Here is a 23,313-nt window from a genome sequence, read left to right as displayed (position 1 = left end):
GGGTCTCGATATCATGTCTGAACACATGTATCAAAATTATATATAGCCAAGACACAGTAAAACTTTAAATAAAGAAATAACAATACTAATTTGCCTTCCTCCATGTAATGAGTTTGTTTTTAAGGCTGTGAAAATAGACATGGGAATTCTACCGGAAGAAGTATACCTAAAACAACGGGGCAGTTGCATATCCTAGTGATTCCTCCAAATGACTCCTAAGACCAGAAAAATGACTTCAGTAAAGTTTCAAGATACAGGCCAGGTATGGTGGCTCACACCTGTAATCCCAACACTTTGGGAGGCCAAGGCAGGTGGATCACTTGAGGTCAGGAGTGACAGACCAGACTGGCCAACACGGTGAAATCACCTCTACTAAAAATACAAGAAAAATTAGCCACATGCCATGCCTGTAATCCCAGATACTCAGGAGGCTGAGACATGAAAACTGCTTGAACCCAGGAGGCAGAGGGTGCAGTGGGCCAAGACCACACCACTGCACTCCAGCCTGGGTAACAGAGTAAGATTCTGTCTCAAAAAACAAAAAGTTTCAAGATACAACCTCAACATACAAAACTCAGTGGCATTTCTACACACCAATAACATTCAAGCTGAGAACCAAATCAGGAACTCAATCCCATTTACAATAGACACACACACACCCGCCCCCTACAAATATCTAGAATACATTTAACTAAGGAGGTGAAAGAACTCCGTAAGAACTGCAAATCCCTGATGAGAGAAATCATTCACGATGCAAAGAAATGGAAAACTCCATGTTCATGGATTAGAAAAATCAATATTGTTACAATGACCATACTGCCCAAAGTAATATACAGATTCAACACAATTCCTATCAAATTACCAACATCATTTTTCACAGAAGTAGAAAAAACAATTCTAAAATTCATATGGAACCAAAAAGAGCCTGAACAGCTAAAGCAATCCTAAGCAAAAATAACAAAGCTAGAGGCATCATACTGACTGACTTCAAACTATAAGTGAAAGACTACAGTGGCCAGGCGCAGTGACTCACACCTGTAAACCCAGCACTTTGGGAGACCGAGACGGACAGATTACTTGTGGCCAGGAGTTAGAGACCAGCCTGGCCAACATGGTGAAATCCTGTCTCTACTAAAAATATAAAAATTAGCCAGGCATGGTGACTCGCACTTGTAGTCCCAGCTGCCTGGCCGTCTGAGGCACGAGAACTGTTTGAACCTGGGGAGGCAGAGGGTGCAGTGAGCCAAGATTGTGCCACTGCACTCCAGCCTGGGTGTCAGAGCAAGACTCTGTCTCAAAAAAGAAAAAAGACTACAGTAACCAAACAGCATGGTTCCAATACAAAAATAGACCAATGGAACAGAGAACCCAGAAATAATACCGCACACCTACAACCAACTAATCTTTAACAAAGCTGACAATAATAAATAATGGGGAAAGGACACCCTATTCAATAAATGGTGCTGAATAAACTGGCTAGCCACATGCAAAAGAATAAAATTGGACCCCTACTTCTCACCATATGCAAAAATTAACTCAAGATGATTGAAGACTTAAATGTAAAACCTCAAATTACAAAAATCCTAGAAAAAAATCTAGGAAATACTATTCTAGACACTGACCTAGAAAAAATAATTTACTACTAAGATCTCAGTAGCAAATGCAACACAAACAAAAATTGACAAACTTAAAGAGCTTCTGCACAGCAAAAGAAACACTAAACAGGCTGGGCACAGTGGCTCACACCTGCAGTTCCAGCACTTTGTGAGGACAAGGTGGACTGATCATTTGAGGTCTGGAGTACGAGGCCAGCCTGGCCAACATGTTTAAACCCCATCTCTACTAAAAATACAAAAATCAGCCAGGCATGGTCATGCATGCCTATAATCCTAGCTAATCAAGAGGCCAAGGCAGGAGAATTGTGTGAACCAAGGAGGCAGAGATTGACTGCAGTGAGCAGAGACTGGCCACTGCACTCCAGCCTGGGCAATAGAATGAGACTTTCTTTAAAAAAAAGAAAGAAAGAAAGACACAATAAACAGAGTAAACAATCTACAGAATGAGAGAAAATATGTGCAAACTATGCATTTGACAAAGGACTAATATCTAGAATTTATAAAGAACTTAAATCAACAAGAAAAAACCCACTAAAAGCGAGCAAAGGACATCAACAGACACTTCTTGAAAGACATACAAGCAGCCAACAAACATAAAAACACTCAACATCACTAATCAGAGAAATGCAAATCAAAACCACAATAATTACCATATCACCAGTCAAAATAGCTATTATTAAAAAGTCAAAAAATAACAGATGTTGGCAAGGATGCAGAGAAAATGGAATGCTTATATACTATTGATGGGAATGTAAATTTGTTCAACTTCTATGGAAAACAGTATGGAAATTTCTCAAAGAAATAAAAATAGAACTTTCATTCAACCTAGCAAACCCCTACTGGGTATCTAACCAAAGGAAAAGAAATCGTTTTATCAAAAAGACACCTGCACTCATATGCTTATTGCACCACTATTCACAATAGCAAAGTCATAGAATCAACCTAAGTGTCCATCAATAGCAGACTGAATAAAGAAAATGTGATAAACACCATGAAATACTATACCAACTAAAAAATGAAATTATGTCCTTTGTAGCAACATAGATGCAGCTGGACACCACTATCCTAAGTGAATTAACACACAAAGAGAAAATCAAATACTGCATGTTCTCACTTAGAAGTGGGAGCTAAATGAAGGGTTCACAAAGAGATAAAGATGGAAACAACAGACACTGAGGACTCCATAAGGGAGGGAGGGAGAAAAGCAAAGCTCGAAATACTATCTATTGGGCACTGTGTTCACTACTGGGTGATGGGTTCAATAGAAGCCCAAACTCTGGCATTATGCAATATAACCATGTAACAAACTTGTACATATTCTCTCCGAATTTATCATAAAATTTTTTTAAAAAACAACAAAAAAACTAAAGCTAAAAAGTTAAAAGATATAGATGCATAAAATATACACACCACCTAATAGTTTTACTTCTGTTTCTTAATCAGGCTAATATGCTTCGTATCCAAAAAAAGAAATTCAGAGTATTTTCAAAAATCCAAATTTTAAAAATGAGCTTGACTCTTTAACTCATGAAAGCCTTCAGTTAAAATGATTTAAAAATACTCCCTTTTTATAGAAGTTTAAAATGTGATGCAATTTCCTAAAATGTACCTATGCATAACTTTTAATTGTAAAAAGTAATCCTCAAAGAGCAAACTTGTACAAGAACAATAAAATGGCTTCGAGTTACACCAAACTACAGCAAAATGGGAAAATGAAAACTATACATCAGGTTCACTATAAAAATTTACAGATATAAAATTTCACTTACTTTTTTAAACATAACTAGTGAGATGACTGCTGATGCTGTGAAAAGTGCTGCTATGATTATCATCATGATTCCAACAGGAATACTTTTGTTGAGACCAGTAAGGGATGAAATCCAACCACTACAGAGTAATAAAAAGTGAATTAGACAAAAGTTAATGTACACTTTATAAAAATAGCATATCTAACACATACTCAACACTTATCAACTAGGCAATGTTCAAGTTCTTTATGTGTACTAGCACATTTAATTCTCACAACCCACCCAATAGGATAGACGCTGTTTTAAATCCCTATTTTACAAATGAGGAACTTATGACATTCAGTAACTTGCCCAAAGTCACACAGCTTATAAATGGCATAGTCTGATTTCAAAAGCAAACCAAACTCCAGATGCTCAAGTGTTTAATTCCAGACTGTATGTTTTTCAAGCTGAACACTTTTTAAGCTTACGAGTTTATTACTACATTTTTTAAATGTTTATTTTAAATTCTGCTGAATTATGGAAGAAAATATTTGTAAACAATTTATCCAACAAAGGATTCACATCTAGAATACACAGAGCTTTCAAAGCTCAACGGTACATAAAAATTATTAAGAAAATGGATAAAAGATAGGAAGAGACATTTTACCAAGAGGATATAAAGATGACAAGCACCTGGAAAGATGTTCAAAACCACAATGAGATATCACTACACACCTATTAAGATGGCTAAAATAAAAAGTAATGACCACCAAATGCTGGTGAGGAAGTAGAGATTAAATCGCTCATAACTGTTGGTGGGAGTGTAAAATAATACAGCCATTCTAGAAAACAGTTTGTTTCTTTAAAAAACTAAACATGCAACATCCATATAATCTACTAATTACATTCTTGGACATTTATCCCAGAGAAATGAAAATTATGTTCACACAAAAATCTATTCACAAATTTCATGGCAGCTTTATTTGTAATGGTCCAAAACTGGACACAATACAGATATCCTTCAACTGGTGAACAATTAAATAACCTGTGACACATCCGTATCATAGAATACTACTCAAAAATAAAAAGAAGGCTGGGCACGGTAGCTCACACCTGTAATCCCAGCACTCTGGGAGGCCAAGGCGGGCAGATCACAGGAGGCCACAAGTTTAAGACCTGCCTAGGCAACATGGCAAAACCCCATCTCTACTAAAAACAGAAAGATTAACTGCGCTGGATGGCAGGCCCCTTAATCTCAGCTACTCGGGAGGCTGAGGTACGAGAATCATTTGAACCCAGGAGGCAGACGCAGTGAGCTGAGATCATGCCACTGCACTCCAGCCTGGACAACAGGGCGAGACTCTGTCTCAATCAATCAATCGGAATAAACTACAGATACACATAACAACCTGGATGAATCTCCAGAAAATAACACTGAGGGAAAAAAGCCAAAGGTTGTAGACTATGATTCCAGCCCTATAACCTTCTTGAAATGACAAAACAACAGAAAGGAAGAACACATTAGGGGTTGCCAGGGGTTAAGGAGTAGGAAAAGGAGAGTTTTGAGTGTGGCTATGAAAAAGCAACAAGAGGAATCCTCTGGTGATGAAAATGTTCCCTATCTTTACTATCAATGTCAAGATCTTGGTTTTTATATTTTACTATAGTTCTGCAAGATCACCACCATTGGGAGAAACTAGATAAAGGGTACCTGAGATCTCTTTGCATTATCTCTTAAGATAGTATGTGAATCTAAGATTACCTAAAAATAAAATGTTTAATCTAAAAAATCTGAATTACGTGAAGGTCTATCTTAAAACAGGTCAATTCTGTCTGTACCCTCATTAGCAGACTCTTTTTACATTATTTAGACACATACATGCTGTTAGGCTCAGTTTTAGCATTTTCCCTATGCCTGTGCTTTAAAGCAAAAGAAATTACTTCAATTTCACAAGAATAAAAAAAAACCTTGTGCTGTTAAAGTAAACAGTGTATTTTTAATTAAACATTTAAAATATTTCCTTTTCCTAAAATACCAAAAACTAGACACTATTTAAAATAATAATGAAAACTACTTTTTCTGAGAACTGATTTAAAATATCTATGTAAATTCTCTCCATGTATTTATGCCTATTAGGAGCTCTGCAGAACTGCCAAGCATTCATTGTCTGACTGCCAATCACTACTCCACTTCAGTACCAGCATACTAAATTTAAGTCCTCAGCACACTCTAATTAAATGCTAATTTCAATTTTGGTTTATGTACACAGTGCAACAAAGTTGCATCACATATGCTTCTGGCATGTAAGAATACAGCTGAATGCAAGTCAGTATAAAAGAAAGCCGAGGGGGACAGATAATTTTAGAGATGTGTACTCTTCCGCCCCACTATTTCACTCAAGGAATGTTTGCAACAGAGTGTAAAGAGATATCTAAATCTGCTATTACCTCGCAGCCTGGGTCCAGACAGTCTCCATTTCTGAGGGTCCCCCATTGAATGAGCCATGATGAGAATGATTCTATTGTTTAAAAATATATGTATATATGTGTGTGCAGTGATTCTACCTTTCAGAGACAAGTGCCCGTGTATATTTGTATATAAAAATGTATGTTTGTACACCTGAAATAGGGCTTTATACATAATTGGTATCCTTTTCCTTAAAATCCCTAAAGTTCTTTCCTATCCCTTCCACATTCCTTGGTCTCCACCCCTGCCCCCCCGATCCCCTCAGTCTCTTCTGCAGTTTTCCTCTTAGTGCCCCTACATACACATTTTGTTTATACTAGATAAAATGTGCTGTTTTTAAAGATGGGAACATAATCTTCAGAGACTCATCTGTCCAAAGTTTATGCCTTATGACATTTTCAAATTGCGTCTTTAAAACAATTTTTGCTTTTATTTATTTTTGCTAATCCAATTTTTCTGTGTTAACTATGTTAGGAAGCCAAAAATTATATTACAATATTAGGTTAAAGCTGAAAACTAGTAAATAACTTACCAATTGCCCCAATTTTGAAATCCTGCAGCCTGAAGTACATGTACAGCAAACTGACAAATATAGACGAAGAAGAATACAAAGAATCTGAATGAACTGTCACTCCTTAAATAAAAAAAGAAAGAAAAAAGGGTAGAAAGAAAGATGTCATTTTTCTCATTATCTTTACATTTACATGCAGAATGACATTCAAATCTTAAAAGTACAAACAAAAAAAAGTGGCAACCAACTGAGGCCTCAAGTTAGTAACGATGTAATAACTTACGTGAACTCGTCATGCTAACACTAGATATCATTGTTCTAATCTCACTTTGTCCTTTCAATTTCCAACTGCATCACAATCCATCTTCACCAAAAACCTTGTTTTCTTCATTAAATAGCATCATAGAATTAGACATATAATGAACATACAACAAATTGCAAAAATTTAAAATATTGCTTTAATAATTTTTGACATATTTATATACCTGATTCCCCAATCATTATGGTGAACATATCCACAAAGTTTCCTTGAGCCCCTTGGTAGCCCTACCATGCCCCCTGCTTTTCTGTTACCATAGTTTGACTATTTTAGAGTGTTATATAAATGGGATCACATATTACACAGTATTTTTTTTTCTTGTCTGGCTTCTTTTACTTAGCACAACTATTCTGAGATATACCCAGTTTTGTGGCACATATCAAAAGTTCATTCCTTTTCATTGCTGAGTAGTATTCCATTGTGTAAATATACCATAGTTTATTCATTCACTGTTGATAGATACTTAGGTTTCTAGTTTTTTATTAAGTTATTATCAGTTATTAATAAAGCTATTATTAATAGTCATATACAAGTCTTCCCATGAACATATGTTTCCTTTTTCTCTTAGGTAAATACCTACAAGTGGGAAGGCTGGAACATATCACAGGGATACGTTTAACTTTTTAAGAAACTACCAAACTGTTTTACAAACAGGCTGTTCTATTTTTCATTCCCACCTAGCAGTACATGAGCTGGAATATTCCAACTCCTCCACATCTCAGTAACACCTGTTACCATCTTTTTAATTCTAGCTATTCTAATAGCTATACAGTGATATCTTATATGGTTTTAATTTGCATCTTCCTAATAAGTAATGTTGTTGAGCATCTTTTTATGTGCTTTATCATATATAGTTCTTTCATGAACTAATTAAAATCTTTTTCTGATGTTGTAATTAGATTGCTTTTTCCCTTACTGTTGAGTTGTGAGAGTTTTTAAAAGTGTATTCCGGAAATTCAAGTCCTCTTTCAGATAAATGTTTGACAAAGATTTTCTCCCAGTCATTGCTTGTCTTTTCATTCTCTTAAGAGTGTTTTTTTTTGGGAGCAGGCATAATGGTTAACACCTGTAGTCTCAGTTATTCAGACCCAGAGGCAAAGGGATTACTCGAGGCCAGGAGTTTTACACCAGCCTGGACAACACAGCAAGACATCCAACTTTATAAAAAAAAAAAAAAAAAGGCAGCAGCAGCAGCAAAAGAAAAAAGTTTCTTCTGAAGAGGTATTTTGCCTTTTTATTAAGTCCAGTGTATTCACTTGTTCTTTTATAGATCTTTATTTTATTGTTTCTGAGAAATCTGCCAAAGCCAAGGACGTAAAGATTTTTTTTCCCTGTGTTCTTCTAGTTTTGTATTTTCAGTTTTACATTTAAAACTGAAATAATTTTTTGAGTTAATTTTTAAAAATATTTTTGAGTTAATTTTGAGTTAATTTTTTAAAATTGAGTTTTTAAAAATATCATATCAAGTATGAATTCAAGTTCTTTTTTGCATGTGGCTATCCAATTGTTCTAGCATCATTTCTTAAAAAGATTGTCCTTTCTGCATTGCATTCCTTTTGCACCTTTCTCAAAATTAGTTGTCTGTCTATGGGTGGGTTTATTTCTGGGCTTATCATTCTCTCTCACTCTTCTATTTGTCTACCTTTTTGTCAATATCACACTATTTTGATTACTGAAGTTTTCTAGTAAGTTTTCAAATTAGGTAGTGTTAGTCCATCAACTTTATTGTTCTTTTTCAAAATTGTTGTAACTATTTTAAGGTTTTTACATTTCTACAACTAGTGTACAAACATAGCAATGAGTTAACATGAATACAGTAAAGCAGCAGTCCCCAACATTTTTGGCACCAGGGACCTGTTTTGTGGAAGACAATTTTTCTATGTATGGTGGGGTGAGATGGTTTCCAAATGAAACCGTTCCATCTCAGATCATCAGGGATTAGATTCTCATAATAAGGAGCATGCAACCTAGATCCCTTGCACACACGATTCACAATAGGGTTTGTGCTCCTATGAGAATCTAATGCCACTGCTGATCTGACAGGAGGCAGGGCTCAGATGGTAATGCTCGCTAGCAGCTGCTCACCTCCTGCTGAGTGGCCCAGTTCCTAACAAGCCAGGGACCAGTACAAGCCTGTGGCCCAGGGGTTGGGGACCCCTGCTCTAGAATCAGCCATTTCCCCAAGGTACAAAAGAGCAAATTTTAATGGCTCATTAATAATGTTTTCTGTATCAGCCAGATTTAAATTAAATGGTTCCACATCTTATAGTAATCGTGTCAGTACTCTATTACACCAAAGCTGGTGTTAATGACCATAAAAGTGAGAAAACTTATTAATGAAAAATAGCCAAGAACAAAATCTACAATATAAAATGCTATTTTTATTAATACCAAATAAAAATCCTATGTATGACTCATCTCTCCAGGCTCACATGCAAAACATTACTTTAATAAACAGGTTTTTTGTTTTTTTTTTACTATTTTGAAACAGACACTTCTAAAGTATATTTCTATTTCCCTCTCCCTCTGGCAGAGAATGAAGAATAAAACTTAATATTCTCATTTTTCACCCAGAGCTGTTACTTCTATTTTGTGTGCCAAGAAAGCAGACTGTTGAAATGTTCTAAATTATAAATATAGAAAGTATGTGCTCTAAAAAGTGGCCAAATAATGTCTACAGGCTTCACAACAGTTATGTCCATTACCTCGGTTACAAATTCACAGACATTCTAGATGCTGAAACTGCCTAATTATAATTTCTACTTAAGAAATCTATTAGAAGATACTGAATATGTTTTAAAAATTAAGAAGTCCTACTCAAAAACTATTTCTAAAACATTGCTTTCAAATACAAATGGAGTTTTGTTAAAACTAGTACACCTTCTTTTTTTGTATGTACAATTAGTACGCACAAATACAGTGTACAAAACTAATCAAATGAAAACCTCAAAGTCTACTTTTGTCTAGTTTTATTTTAAACAATTAAAGCTAAATAAAAGATATTAAGCAGGTTAAATATCATTCTCAATAGATTTTATTTTGTTTTACCAACTTTTCTATTTCTGAATAAGGGGACAATAAAATTCATTGTACACTGACCATTAATATAAATTATTATTTTAAAACACTTCAAAGTTCTCTAAGACATAAACTCCGTATCCCAGCACTTACTTAACTACCTAGACTCTCATCTCCAAGGGAGTACAAATCTTCCTTTGCCTGAGCTGTCCATATTACTGCCAATACAAAATCAGTCAAATTCAAAACAAACTGAAGCAATACAATCATCACGTGAGTATCAAGTTCCTTTCAGATGCTTGAGGGAAGGGCCAGCTGAAGCTGAGGAGCTCTGGAAGAGCCAGAAGACCCCCAGAAGTGCTGTACCTCTACCAGAATCAGAAAAGGTCCAGGAAAAAAAAAAAAAAAGGAAAAACATCATCAGGGGAAGAAGAACTTCTATTGGCATTCAGAACCAAAGGCAGTGGGTCTCGCATGCAGGAAGAAATTAGAAATCACACTGTTTAAATCAGCTTGAACATAGCCATTTTAAACCAAACAAAGAAGAGATATATAGATTTTTTTAAAAACACTATCCATTGATTTAAGCTATGTGGCTTAAATTGTAATCTGCCTCAGTTTATGATAAAGTATTTATGGTATCATGGATATTTATTCATAATAAATACACCTAAGTAATGTATTTCCTCATCAGAATATATAAATAAAAGCTCTCTACTACTTGCCATCCTGACTCTTTCAGATCAAAGCCTAATGGAAAACTGAATTTCAAATAAGCAAATGGTTTTTGGTTTAACATCTTCTATAGCCAAGCTGAAGCACAATTTTTATAGAAAAGTTCTTCCCTAACTTACAAAAAATCTCAGAAAATAAGCTTATTTGATGTTATGAAGTTTATTTCACATGCCAAATCAATACCAGAGGTATTAGTTACAACTACTATTTCGGGGAAGAGGAAAAGACAAAGTATTTCATTATTTCAAAGGGCTAAGAGAAGACGTGGGGACACAAGTTAACTGAAGTACAGCACTAACATCTTTAACTCTGGCAACTCAACATAGTGGATAAAAGAACATGAATTTAAAGACAGATTTGGGTTTGAATCCAGATTCCCCCAATTAAAGTTGTGTAGCTTTGGGTAAAATATTAAGCCAGAGATTTTCCATTTGCAAAATGGGGGTAACAGTGGAACATGCTTTTATATAAATAAAATAATGCAGGTAAAGTGCTTAGCTAGGAATGCACAGGCACATACAAAGTAACTGATAAACATTACTTGTTGATATACCTATTATACTCATATAATACTGTATAAAAATAAATTGTTTTGCTCACAGAAGTAATATCCTGCTCACACGAGTGGCATTAGGTTGTTAAGATACTGAAAATTTCTAGAACATGGTTGCTAACAATCACAACTACTAGAATCAAGTAATACAAGAAAGTATTGATGGTGTACATGCCTTAGAATAAAAAGATACTGATATGATTTGGCTGTGACCCCACTCAAATCTGATCTTGAATTGAAGCTCCCATAACCCCCACGTGTCATGGGAGGGACTCAGTGGCAGATAATTGAATCACAGGGGCAGGTTCTCCTGTGCAGTCCTCATGAAAGTGATTAAGCCTTACAAGATCTGATGGTTTAATAAAGAGCAGTTCCCCTGCACATGCTCTCTTGCTTGCATGTAAGACGTGCCTTTGCTCCCTCTTCACCTTCTGCCATGATTGTGAGGCCTTCCCAGCCATGTGGAACTGAGTCCATTAAACATCTTTTTCTTTATAAACTACACAGTCTTGAGCATTTCTTCCTAGCAATACGAAAATGGACTAATACAGGAACATAACAAATACAGCTGCTTTCTTGTCTTGTTTGGGGGCTCCAAGACTGTCTAAACTAGCCTCACCTTCCCTCTTTAGCAACTTTATGCTGAAATGATTTCTCCAGAACAGGGAGTCTATAAGTAGGCTTCAAAAGGCAACACCATGAACTGTCCCTCACCACAACAGTACAAAAAAATTTTCATATGTGTAGTCTTTTGGGAGAAGATTAAAAGATTTTAAATTTATAAGAGTCTATCTCTTAAAAACTATTAAGAACTGGGCACAGTGGTTGATGCTTGCAATGTTAGCACTTTGGGAGGCCAAGGTGGGAGGACTGCTTGAGCTGAGCAGTTCAAGACCAGCCTGGGCAATACAGTTAAAAATTTTAAAATGGGACCAGTTACGGTGGCTTACACCTATAATCCCAGCATTTTGGGAGGACAATGCAGGCAATAGCGAGATCAGATTGAGACCATCCTGGCTAACATGGTGAAACCCTGTCTCTACTAAAAATAAAAAAAACTAGTCAAGTGTGGTGGCATGCACGTGCAGTCCCAGCTAGTTGGGAGGCTGAGGCAGAAGAATCACTTAAACCCAGGAGGCAGAGGTTGCAGTAAGCCAAGATTGTGCCACTGCACTCCAGCGTGGGGGACAGAGAAAGACTCTGTCTCAAAAATTAATTAATTAATTAATTAATTAAGCCTGTACTCCTGGCTATGTGGAAGGTTAAAGCCAGAGGATCATTTGAGCCCGGAAAATAAAGCAGCAATGAACAATGGTTGTGCTACTGCATTCCAGCCTGGGTGACAGTGTGAGATCCTATCTTGAAGAATAAAAAAAAAAAACTCAGTAGACAAGTCTGGCTAAAAAAGCACAGGACTGGAATGAAAGAGACTCTGCACTCTCTTCTTCCCACTTATGTTCTGTCAAAAGCAGAGGGGACAATGAAAAAGCTCACATTAAATGAAGTTTTAAACCTGAACAATATCAAACCTAGACCACAACGTTGGTGCAAACTCCAAATCCTCTATACTTAACTGACTTAATAACAGCTAACATTTGTTGAACATTATTTCCCAAGGACCATGTCAAACACATGTACTGTCTATTCGATCCTTACAACACTCCCATGAGGCACACTAATACTGACTCTATTTTACTGATGAGCAAACAGATTGACAGAGGTTAAATAATCCAAATATATAGAGACTTACCTGTGCATCTATAAAGCTAAAATTCTTAACCATGTGATAAAACTACCTCTAAGATACTATATCAACTCCATCTTCTCCAAGAAATTTAATTATCAAGGAATAAAATACTACTACTAGCTAATGAAAATTAACCCCAAATGCTCAATGTAGTTTCTTATATAAGAGGAGATTATAACAACTAAAATCTCACATTCGAGTTGCTATTCAATGTAGAAAGCATAAATAGACAAAATGAGCCAGTAGCTAATAATTTTCAAATCACCTTTGAACAATAAAGCTAATTTAAAGCAAAACGAAAGTTAACACTGATTAGATCCTAGGTCACAAATGGACTGTTTTCAAACTATTACACAGGCTATGCTCTTATAAGACAGAAAACTGGGCCAGGGGCAGTGACTCACGCCTGTAATCCCAGGACTTTCGGAGGCCAAGGAGGACAGACCACCAGAGGTGAGGCATTCAAGACCAGCCTGGCCAACATGTAGAAACCCATCTCTATTAAAAATACAAAAATTGGAGAAGGGGATCCAAGATGGCCGAATAGGAGCAGCTCTGGATTGCAGCTCCCAGCGAGAGCATGGAGGGTGAGTGGTCGCTGCATTTCCAGATGGATTTTTATTGCCAACACACCAGGAGATTCCCGGGTGGAGGAGCGCCACAGGACTCCATCGTGGCTGTTTCAGACAGCACGGCAAGTCTCCACACATCCATAAAGAAAAGAACTTTCAACCTAGAATTTCATATCCAGCTAAATAAACTTCATAAGTGAAGGAGAAATAAAATCCTTTACGAACAAGCAATTACTCAGATTTCATCACCACCAGGCCTGCTTTACAAGAGCTCCTGAAAGAAGCACTAAACATAGAAAGGAACAACCAGTACCAGCCACTCCAAAAACATACCAAATGGTAAAGAGCATCAACACAGCAAAGAAACTGCATCAACTAACGGGCAAAACATCCAGCTAGCATCAAAATGGCAGGATCAAATTCACACATAACAATATCAACCCTAAATGTAAATGGGCTAAATGCCCCAATCAAAAGACACAGACTGGCAAATTGGATAAAAAGCCAAAACTCATCAGTGTGCTGTATCCAGGAAACCCATCTCACATGCAAGGATACACAAAGGCTCAAAATAAAGGGATGGAGGATTTGCTTGATTTACCAAGCAAATGGAGAGCAAAAAAAAAGCAGGAGTCACAATTCTCGTCTCTGATAAAATAGACTTTAAACCAACAAAGATCAAAAGAGACAAAGAAGGACATTACATAATGGTAAAGGATCAATGCAACAAGAAGAACTAACGATCCTAAATATATACACACCCAATACAGGAGCACCCAGATATATAAAGCAAGTTCTTAATGACTTACAAAGAGACTTAGACTCCCACACAATAATAGTGGGAGACTTTAACACCCCATTGTCAATATTAGACACATCAACGAGACAGAAAATTAACAAGATATCCAGGACTCAAACTCAGACCTGGACCAAGCAAACCTAACAGACATTTACAGAACTCTCCACCCCAAATCCACAAACTATACATTCTTCTCAGCACCACATCACACCTACTCTAAAACTGACCACATAACTGGAAGTAAATCACTCCTCAGCAAATGCAGAAGAACGGAAATCATAACAAACAGTCTCTCAGACCACAGTGCAATCAAGTTAGAACTCAGAATTCAGAAACTAACTCAGAATCACACAGTTTTATGGAAACTGAACAACTAGCTCTTGAATATTGACTGGATAAACAATGAAATGAAGGCAAAAATAAAGATGTTCTTCGAAACCAACGAGAACGAAGACACAACGTACCAGAATCTCTGGGACACATTTAAAGCAGTGTCTAGAGGAAAATATATAGCAATAAATGCCCACATTAGAAACAAGGAAAGATCTAAAATCAACAACCTATCGTCAAAATTGAAAGAGCTAGAGTAGGATCAAAAAAACTAAAAAACTAGCAGAAGACAAGAAATAACTAAGATCAGCGCAGAACTGAAGGAGACAGAGATACAAAACACCCTTCAAAAAAAAAAAAATCAATAAATCCAGGAGCTGGTTTTTTGAAAAGGACAACAAAACAGACAGCCTGCTCACCAGATTAATAAAAAAGAAAACAGAGAATAATCAAATAGATGCAATAAAAAACGATAAAGGGGATATCACCACAGATTCCACAGAAATACAAACCACCATCAGAGATTACTACAAATAATTCTATGCACATAAACTAGTAAACCTGGAAGAAATGGATAAATTCCTGGACACTTGCATCCTCCCCAAGCCTAAACCAGGAAGAAGTCAAAACTTGAACAGACCAATAACAAGAGCTGAAGTTGAGGCAGCAATTAATAGCCTACCCATCAAAAAAAGCCCAGGTCCAGATGGGCTCACAGCCGAATTCTACCAGACATACAAAGAGGAGCTGGTACCACTCCTTCTGAAACTACTCCAAATAACCCAAAAAGAGGGAATCCTTTCGAAATCATTTTATGAGACCAACATCACCCTGATACCAAAACCCGGCAGAGACTCAACAAGAAAAGAAAACTTCAGGTCAATGTCCATGATGAACACAGATGCAAAAATCCTCAATAAAATACTGGTGAACCAATTGCAACAGCACATCAAAAAGCTTATCCATCACGATCAAGTAGGCTTCATCCCAGGGATGCAAGGCTGGTTCAATATACGCAAGTCTATAAACATAATTCACCACATAAACAGAACAAAAGACAAAAACCACATTAACTCAATAGATGCAGAGAAGGCCTTTAACAAAAATCAACAGTGCTTTATGCTAAAAGCTCTCAATAAACTAAGTATTGACGGAATGTATCTCAAAATAATAAAAGCTATTTACGACAAACCCACAGCCAATATCATATTGAATGGGCAAAAACGGGAAGCATTCCCTTTGAAATCTGGCACTAGACAAGGATGCCCTCTCTTCAGTATAGTATTGGAAGTTGTAGCCAGAGCAATCAGGCAAGAAAAAGAAATAAAGGGTATTCAATTAGGAAAGGAGGAAGTCAAATTGTCTCTATTTGCAGACGGCATGACTGTATATTTAGAAGACCCCATCATCTCAGCCCAAAATCTCCTGAAACTGATAAGCAACTTCAGTAAAATCTCAGGATACAAAATCAATGTGCAAAAATCACAAGCATTCCTATACACCAATAACAGACTTAAAGAGAGCCAAATTAAGAACAAACTGCCATTCACAATTGCTACAAAGATAATAAAATACCTAGGAATAAAACTAACAAACAATGTAAAGGACTTCTTCAAGGAGAACTACAAACCACTGCTCAACAAAATAAAAAAGGACAGAAACAGATGGAGAAACATTCCAGGTTCGTGGTTAGGAAGAATCAGTATTGTGAAAATGGCCATACTGTCCAAAGTAATTTACAGATTCAACGCTATCCCCATCAAGCTACCAATGACCTTCTTCACAGAACTGGAAAAAACCACCTTAAACTTCATATGGAACCCAAAGAGAGCCTGCATAGACAAGTCAATTCTAAGCAAAAAGAACAAAGCTGGAGGCATCACACTACCTGATTTCAAACTATAGTACAAGGCTACAATAATCAAAACAGCATGGTACTGGTACCAAAACAGAGATATAGACCAATGGAACAGAACAGAGGCCTTGGAGGCAACGCTACACATCTACAACCATCTGATCTTTGACAAACCTGACAAAAACAAGCAATGGGGAAAGGAGACCCTGTTTAATAAATGGTGTTGGGAAAACTGGCTAGCAGTGTGCAGAAAGCAGAAACTGGACCCCTTCCTGACACCATACACTAAAATTACCTCTGGATTAAAGACTTAAACATAAGACCTAACACCATAAAAACCCTAGAAGAAAACCTAGGCAAAACCATTCAGGACATAGGCATAGGAAACAACTTCATGACTAAAACACCAAAAGCATTGGCAACAAAAGCCATAATAGACAAATGGGACCTAATCAAAAACTGCACAGCTTCTGCTCAGCAAAGAAACAATCATTAGAGTGAATTGGCAACCAACAAAATAGGAAAAATTTTTGCAAGCTACCCATCTGACAAAGGGCTGATATCCAAAATCTACAAAGAACTAAAACAGATTTACAAGAAAAAAACAAACAAGCCCATTCAAAAGCAGGCAAAGGATATGAACAGACAATTTACAAAAGAAGACATATATGAGGCCAACAAACGTATGAAAAAACACTCATCATCACTGGTCATTAGAGAAATGCAAATCAAAACTACATTGAGATACCATCTCACGTCAGTGATCATTAAAAAATCTGGAGACAACAGATGCTGGATGTGGAGAAATAGGAACACTTTTACACTGTGGTGGGAGTATAAACTAGTTCAACCACTGTGGAAGACAGTGTGGCGATTCCTCAAGGACCTAGAAATAGAAATTCCATTTGACCCAGTAATCCCATTACTGGGTATATACCCAAAGAATTATAAATTGTTCTATTATAAAGACACATGCACATGTATGTTCATTGCAGCACTGTTTACAATAGCAAAGACCTGTTCCTAACTCTCACAACAACAAACGTTAATCTGCAAAATCACAGCTGTACTTACGCCCATCGAAGGGCAAACAACCCGAAAAATAACTCAAAGAGAGATAAAACACTAGCACTTGTTTACTTGTAACAGACAAGCAAGAAAGAATTCAGCTAAAGCTTGTGATGAATTGCTCTTAAGACTAAAGGTTGGTTAGAGAGAGAATACAGAACCCCCAGGAGCAACACTACATGGGTATCATCACCTACTCAGAGGCTCTTCTCCACAGATCTCACCAGGTGCTGAGAAGGAAGACAGGAGGTTGGCCTCATTTAGAGTACAGGTATCGGGGAGGCAAACAGCAACTACCAACATTCCCCTTTATCTCTTCCAAACAAAAGCCTTAAGTGGGAGGTAAAATGGGACAGCAAAGCCCATCTTCCTCAGGGCAGAGCTAAAGACCTGCTGCAGCTGGGGATAGGGCCCAGGAAAAAAAGTCCTCTAACCCTGGAGGTGGGACAGGAATGTATCTATTAGAGAGACTTTAGAGATGGTGGTGAGGCAGGATCACTGAGAAGGGCCAATCTCTCCATTCCAGAGACACAGCATGACAGAACAAGAATATCCTACTCCCCTAACTCCCCGACATCCCCACCATTCTGCAAATATAAAGTAACAAAGGGCCGGGCGCGGTGGCTCACGCCTGTAATCCCAGCACTTTGGGAGGCCGAGGCGGGTGGATCACGAGGTCAAGAGATCAAGACCATCCCGGTCAACATGGTGAAACCCCGTCTCTACTAAAAATACAAAAAATTAGCTGGGCATAGTGGCGCGTGCCTGTAATCCCAGCTACTCAGGAGGCTGAGGCGGGAGAATTGCCTGAACCCAGGAGGCGGAGGTTGCGGTGAGCCGAGATCGCGCCATTGCCATTGCACTCTAGCCTGGGTAACAAGAGCAAAACTCCGTCTCAAAAAAAAATAAAAAATAAAAATAAAGTAACAAGTAACAGCAGTCTACTCCTGGGGGAAGAGTGTGTGAAGAGAAGCCCTCTCTGAGGGGCAGGCATAAAAAAGAAACCTGTAGCTAATGGAGCAAACACTAAGAAAAAGCTTCTGGAAAAGCAGGCCTCACCCTAAACATAAGGTAACACCAAAGGCATCCGAAGTCTGTGAGGTACTGAGAGCAGTCACGGCAAGCAAAAACCCAAACCTAGATCAATTTCTGACTGAATTGCCTGACACTTGCCCCCCCCACCACCACCACACCACCCATACACTAAAAGCCTAGCACAACAGAAAAGCCATGTGCAGTGAGTCTTTAGCTGTGTCCTGAGGAGGATGGGCTTTGATATCCCATGTTACTTCCCACTTAAGGCACAAAACCTATTTATCTCTGTCTCTATTGTCTTTAAAAGATGTCTAGTTTTTAACAAGAAATTATGAGGCATAAAAAGAAACAAGAAGGCCAGGCGCAGTGGCTCATGCCTATAACCCCAGAACTTTGGGAGGCCAATGTGGGTGGATCACGAGGTCAGGAGCTCAAGACCAGCCTGACCGAAATGGTGAAACCCTGTCTCTACTAAAATTACAAAATTAGCCGGGCATGGTGGTGAGCACCTGTAGTCCCAGCTACTCGGGAGGCTGAGGCAGGAGAAGCGCTTGAACCCGGGAGGCGGAGGCTGCAGTAAGCTGAGATTGCCCCACTGCACTGCAGCCTGGCGAGAGTGAGACCCCATCTCAAAAAAAAAAATAAAAGGTGGCCAACATGCATGAGGAGATGGGGCATCTTAGCATATATATAAGATATAGGAAATTACCAGATGGATATGGTAGAAATGAAAAACATCATAACAGAGATGAAGAGTACTTGAGAAGCTCATCAATATCCTCAGCAAAACTGAGGGAGGGAGAGAATCTGTGAACTTGAAAATAGAAATATACATACTAAAATGCAAAAGTAATTAAGAATGGAAATAAAAAAGAATAGAACATCTAAGAGATGTAAGGCAATATCAAAAAGTATGACATGTATGTAATAGAAATTACAGAAAGAGATGATAAAGTTACAAAAGAAATATGTAAAGAGAAAATGAATGACTAAGAATTTTCCAAAATTAATGAAGACTCCAAACCACAGATCCAAGAATATTAGACAACACTAGGGATAAACACAGAAACACACACATATATGTCACACACATCTCACACACACATGTACTTTAACACATCATATTCGAATAGCCCAAAACAAGAAATAAAGAAAAACTCTTGAAGGCAGCTAGAGGAAACAAGACACACTACATACAGAAGAACAAGGGTAAGAATTATAGCAGACTTCTAGTCAGAAACTTTGCAAGCCAGAATATATGAAAATGATGTGTTTAAAGTACGAAAGAAAGTAAAAACAATAAAAACACCTGTGAATCCATATTATACTTATTGATAATATATTTCAAAAATGAATAAAAAATAAAGTCTTTTTCAGACAAAATTCAGAGAATTGATTGTTAGCAGACCTGTGCTACCAAAAATATTAAAGAAAAATTTTCTGGCAAAAAGATTATGATATTATACAGAAACAAGGATCTCCGCATACACAGCCACATACACAAATGAAAAGTGTTGAAATGGTATTAATAAAGGCCAATGTAAAATTCATTTTTCCTTATTTTTAATTTTTCTAGAGACAACTGACTGTCTAAAGCAAAAGTAGTGACACATGGAAAGAGAAGAAGGATGGTGACCAGAGGCCGGGAAGGGTAGTAGGAGGAAGCCAGGGCACTGGCAAGGTAGCAATGGTTAATGGGTACAAAAAAATTATTACAAAGAATGAATCACTTAGTATTTGATAGCGAAACAGGGTGATTACAGTCAAAAGAACTGTAGATTTGAAAATAAAGAATATAACTAAACTGCTTGTAACACACAGGATAAATGCTTGAAGGGATGGATATCCCATTTTCCATAATGTAATTATTATGTAATACATGCCTGTATCAAAATATCTCATATATCCCACAAATATACACACCTACTATGTGCCTACCAAAATTAAATTTTTTAAAAAGCCAGTGTACAGTGTTTCTAGCATATATAAAAATAAAATACATTTTATAATTGTATAAAGGTTGGGAAGGGGGAACTGAGAGTACCCTGTTGAGAGGTCCTTATAGTACATATGAAGCAGAATGATATTTGAATACAGAGTATGATTAGAGACATACATTATAAAAACTAAGGCATCACTAAAAAATGTCTTTAAGAGATAAATGATGAAGAAACAGGGGAGAAGACGGTCATTAAAAGATACTCAACTGATCCAAAAGAAGGCAAAAAGAAAGGAAAAGAAACAAAGAATAGTTGGAATAAACAGAAAATAGATGGTAAAATGACAGATTTTAATCCAAGCAGATCAGTAATTATATTAAACATAAATGGTATAAGCCCAGTAATTAAGAGAGACTGTCAATGTGTATACACTGTCAACTTTATATATAAAGTAGGATTTTTTGGTTGGCAACCTATAGATGGGTCTGCAAAAGCATTTTAACATTTTACAAAATGCTCAAAAAAAAGTACAAAAGCATTTTGAACATTTTGAAACATTTTAGAACATTTTACCCAATAACAGTTTATGTGTTCTTTCAAGTGTGTGCAGGAGTGTTGGTTTCAGAGTTTTAAAAATCCTAGCATGGTTTTATCTATATGGTTTCTTGTATCTGTATCTGCACTCAACCTGTTATATGTTGTTTTGGTTGAAAATGAAGAAATCTGCTTCATACAGATATACTGCTAGAAAAAGGAGGAACTTAAGCTCTCTGAAAGGATGGCCCCAAGAGTCCTTAGATCATACTTAGAAAACTGTTATGAAATAAGATGCATACAAAGTTAACAAGTTATTTATCTTTTCCACATTCTCAACACTCAGTGGGCACAGAACTCTGTAACAAATACTAACTACATTGGTTAAACAGTTAGTCAAGAAATAAACATTGTTAGTAAATATTCTAAAGTAAGTTAACTTATTGTGTGCAAATCACTGATGTACCTGGATTCACTGCAAACTAAACGATAACATAAATATAATAAAGTAAAACGGAACACGACACCCTAAGCTTCTAGTCTGAAGAAGTGGGTTAAAACCTCAATTCCTAATGACTTGCTCCAAAGATTGTACAGATTAAATAATACAAAGTACTGAACATGATTAGTAGACTCTAAAGCAGTATATATTTATATATACATTTAAGAGAATCTGATAAGCACTAGGTTCTTCTTACAGGTATAGGACCTTTCCTCATGAAGAGTTTGAGACTGCTTTGGAAAAAATAAAATCTTTTTCTGGTTATATAAACAGAAAAGATGAACATATTTTCAATTTTGCCAGAAAAAATAGAATCAGGAGGGAAGGAAGGAGTCTGTATGTGTGTAAAAAGAAGCAACAGAACAAAATAAGGCAATTATTTACTGTAGCAATATAGCTGTATGAAAAATAAAATATAATCACAATACACTATTAAGTGCAGCTGCAAATACTATTTACATAGTAATAAATAACTCCAAATACTAATCTATCCTAAAATCATTGTTACATATAACAGAAGGACTGTGGGGGAAAGGGGCAACACAAGCTTTAGAAAAGCTGAAGCTTTATTCTCCATAGCAGCGAATTAGTAGAAGACAACTAAAACTTAAAAATCAAGAAATGGAAATTCACTTTCAGCATGACAGAATGAGGAAGTCAACAAATCCACTTCTCAAAATACGATAAATATAAATCAAACTCAAAAACAACCATTTGGTATTCTGACCAAAGGCATGCAACACGACAAACTGAGAAACATTTACTCATGAAAACTACTGAACTCTGGTAAGAATAGCATCCGTCTGTGGCATTCTTGCCTAGAACTGCTCTCATTTCCCACAACTCTCTCAGCAAGGTATTTCAACCAAGGTAGGGCACATCATGAAAATCGGCACCCTCACTGCAACTCCCAGAAGGGACTCACATGACCAAGTGGAATATATGCCAGTAACTCACCATATTAACAGAATTTAAGGGGACAAAGATCATAAGATTATGTCCACAGATCATGGCAACAGAAAAGCATCTGGAAAAATCCAACACCATTCATGATTTAAAAAAAAAGAAAAAACAACTCTCAACAAACTGGAAACAGAAGATAGGTTCCTCAGACAAACAAAGGGCATCCACAAAAAAATCTACATCTACAGTCAACATCATACTTAATGGTGAATGCTCTCCCTTAAAATTGGGAACAAGGCATGGATGTCATTCTTTCTACTTTTATTCTCACTATTCTAGAAGCTGTAGTCGATTTAATAAAGCAAAAGGAAGAAAGAAGGAAGGTAGACTGATTAAAGATAACTACTTTGGAAGGAATAATCAAACATTTTTATTTGCAGATGACATTATCATAATATATATGGAATCCCAAGGACTATAAGCATGCATGTGCACCAGCACATGCACACACACAAACTACTAAAATTAGTGAAGGAGGTTAGCATGGTAGAATGATATAAGATCAATATACAAAAGACAACTTTATTTCTAACTACTAGAAACAAACAATCCAAAGAGAAAATTAAAAAAATAATTCCACCTAAAATAATATAAAATACTTAGTAACAAATTTAACAACAGGAGTATAAGATTCGTGCAATTAAAACTGAAGAACATGACTGACAGAAATTATAAAAATCTAAATAAATGGTGAGAAATCGATATTCACAAAATCAATACTGTTAAGGTATCAATTCTCCCCAGACTAGCTTACAACTTTAACTCAATCCCTATCAAAATCACAGAATTTTTTTTTTTTTTTTGTAGAAACAGGCTGAGTCCAAAATTTACATGAAATGTAAAGGACTCTGAATAGCCAAAACAATTCTGAAAAAGAAGAAAGTCAAAAAGACTGACTCACCATAAAGCAACATTAGTCAGGAAGGGCATATTGGTATAAAGATGGGCCTATAGTTCAATAGATCAGAAATGAATCCAAAAATAAATCCTTACATCACTGGTCAATGGATTTGCAAGAA

The 23,313-nt window shown here is 36.6% G+C and overlaps 1 protein-coding gene across 1 annotated transcript in view; it reads right to left on the bottom strand.

Annotated features, from left to right (window-relative positions):
- Positions 1–23,313, bottom strand: part of SCAMP1 (secretory carrier membrane protein 1) — a 104,936-nt gene that overhangs the window by 12,268 nt on the left and 69,355 nt on the right. The window contains exons 8-9 of the mRNA XM_064376069.1: positions 6,346–6,447; positions 3,386–3,503 (exon numbers count right to left, since the gene is read on the bottom strand). Of these exons, the coding sequence (XP_064232139.1) occupies positions 3,386–3,503; positions 6,346–6,447 (220 nt within the window). The remainder of the gene's footprint in view (positions 1–3,385; positions 3,504–6,345; positions 6,448–23,313) is intronic.

Source organism: Aotus nancymaae, unplaced genomic scaffold (genome assembly GCF_030222135.1).
Source record: "Aotus nancymaae isolate 86718 unplaced genomic scaffold, 86718_ANA_hifiasm-v0.15.2.pri h1tg000014l, whole genome shotgun sequence".
Lineage (NCBI taxonomy): Eukaryota > Metazoa > Chordata > Mammalia > Primates > Aotidae > Aotus > Aotus nancymaae.
This window is presented reverse-complemented; position numbering and strand designations above follow the sequence as displayed.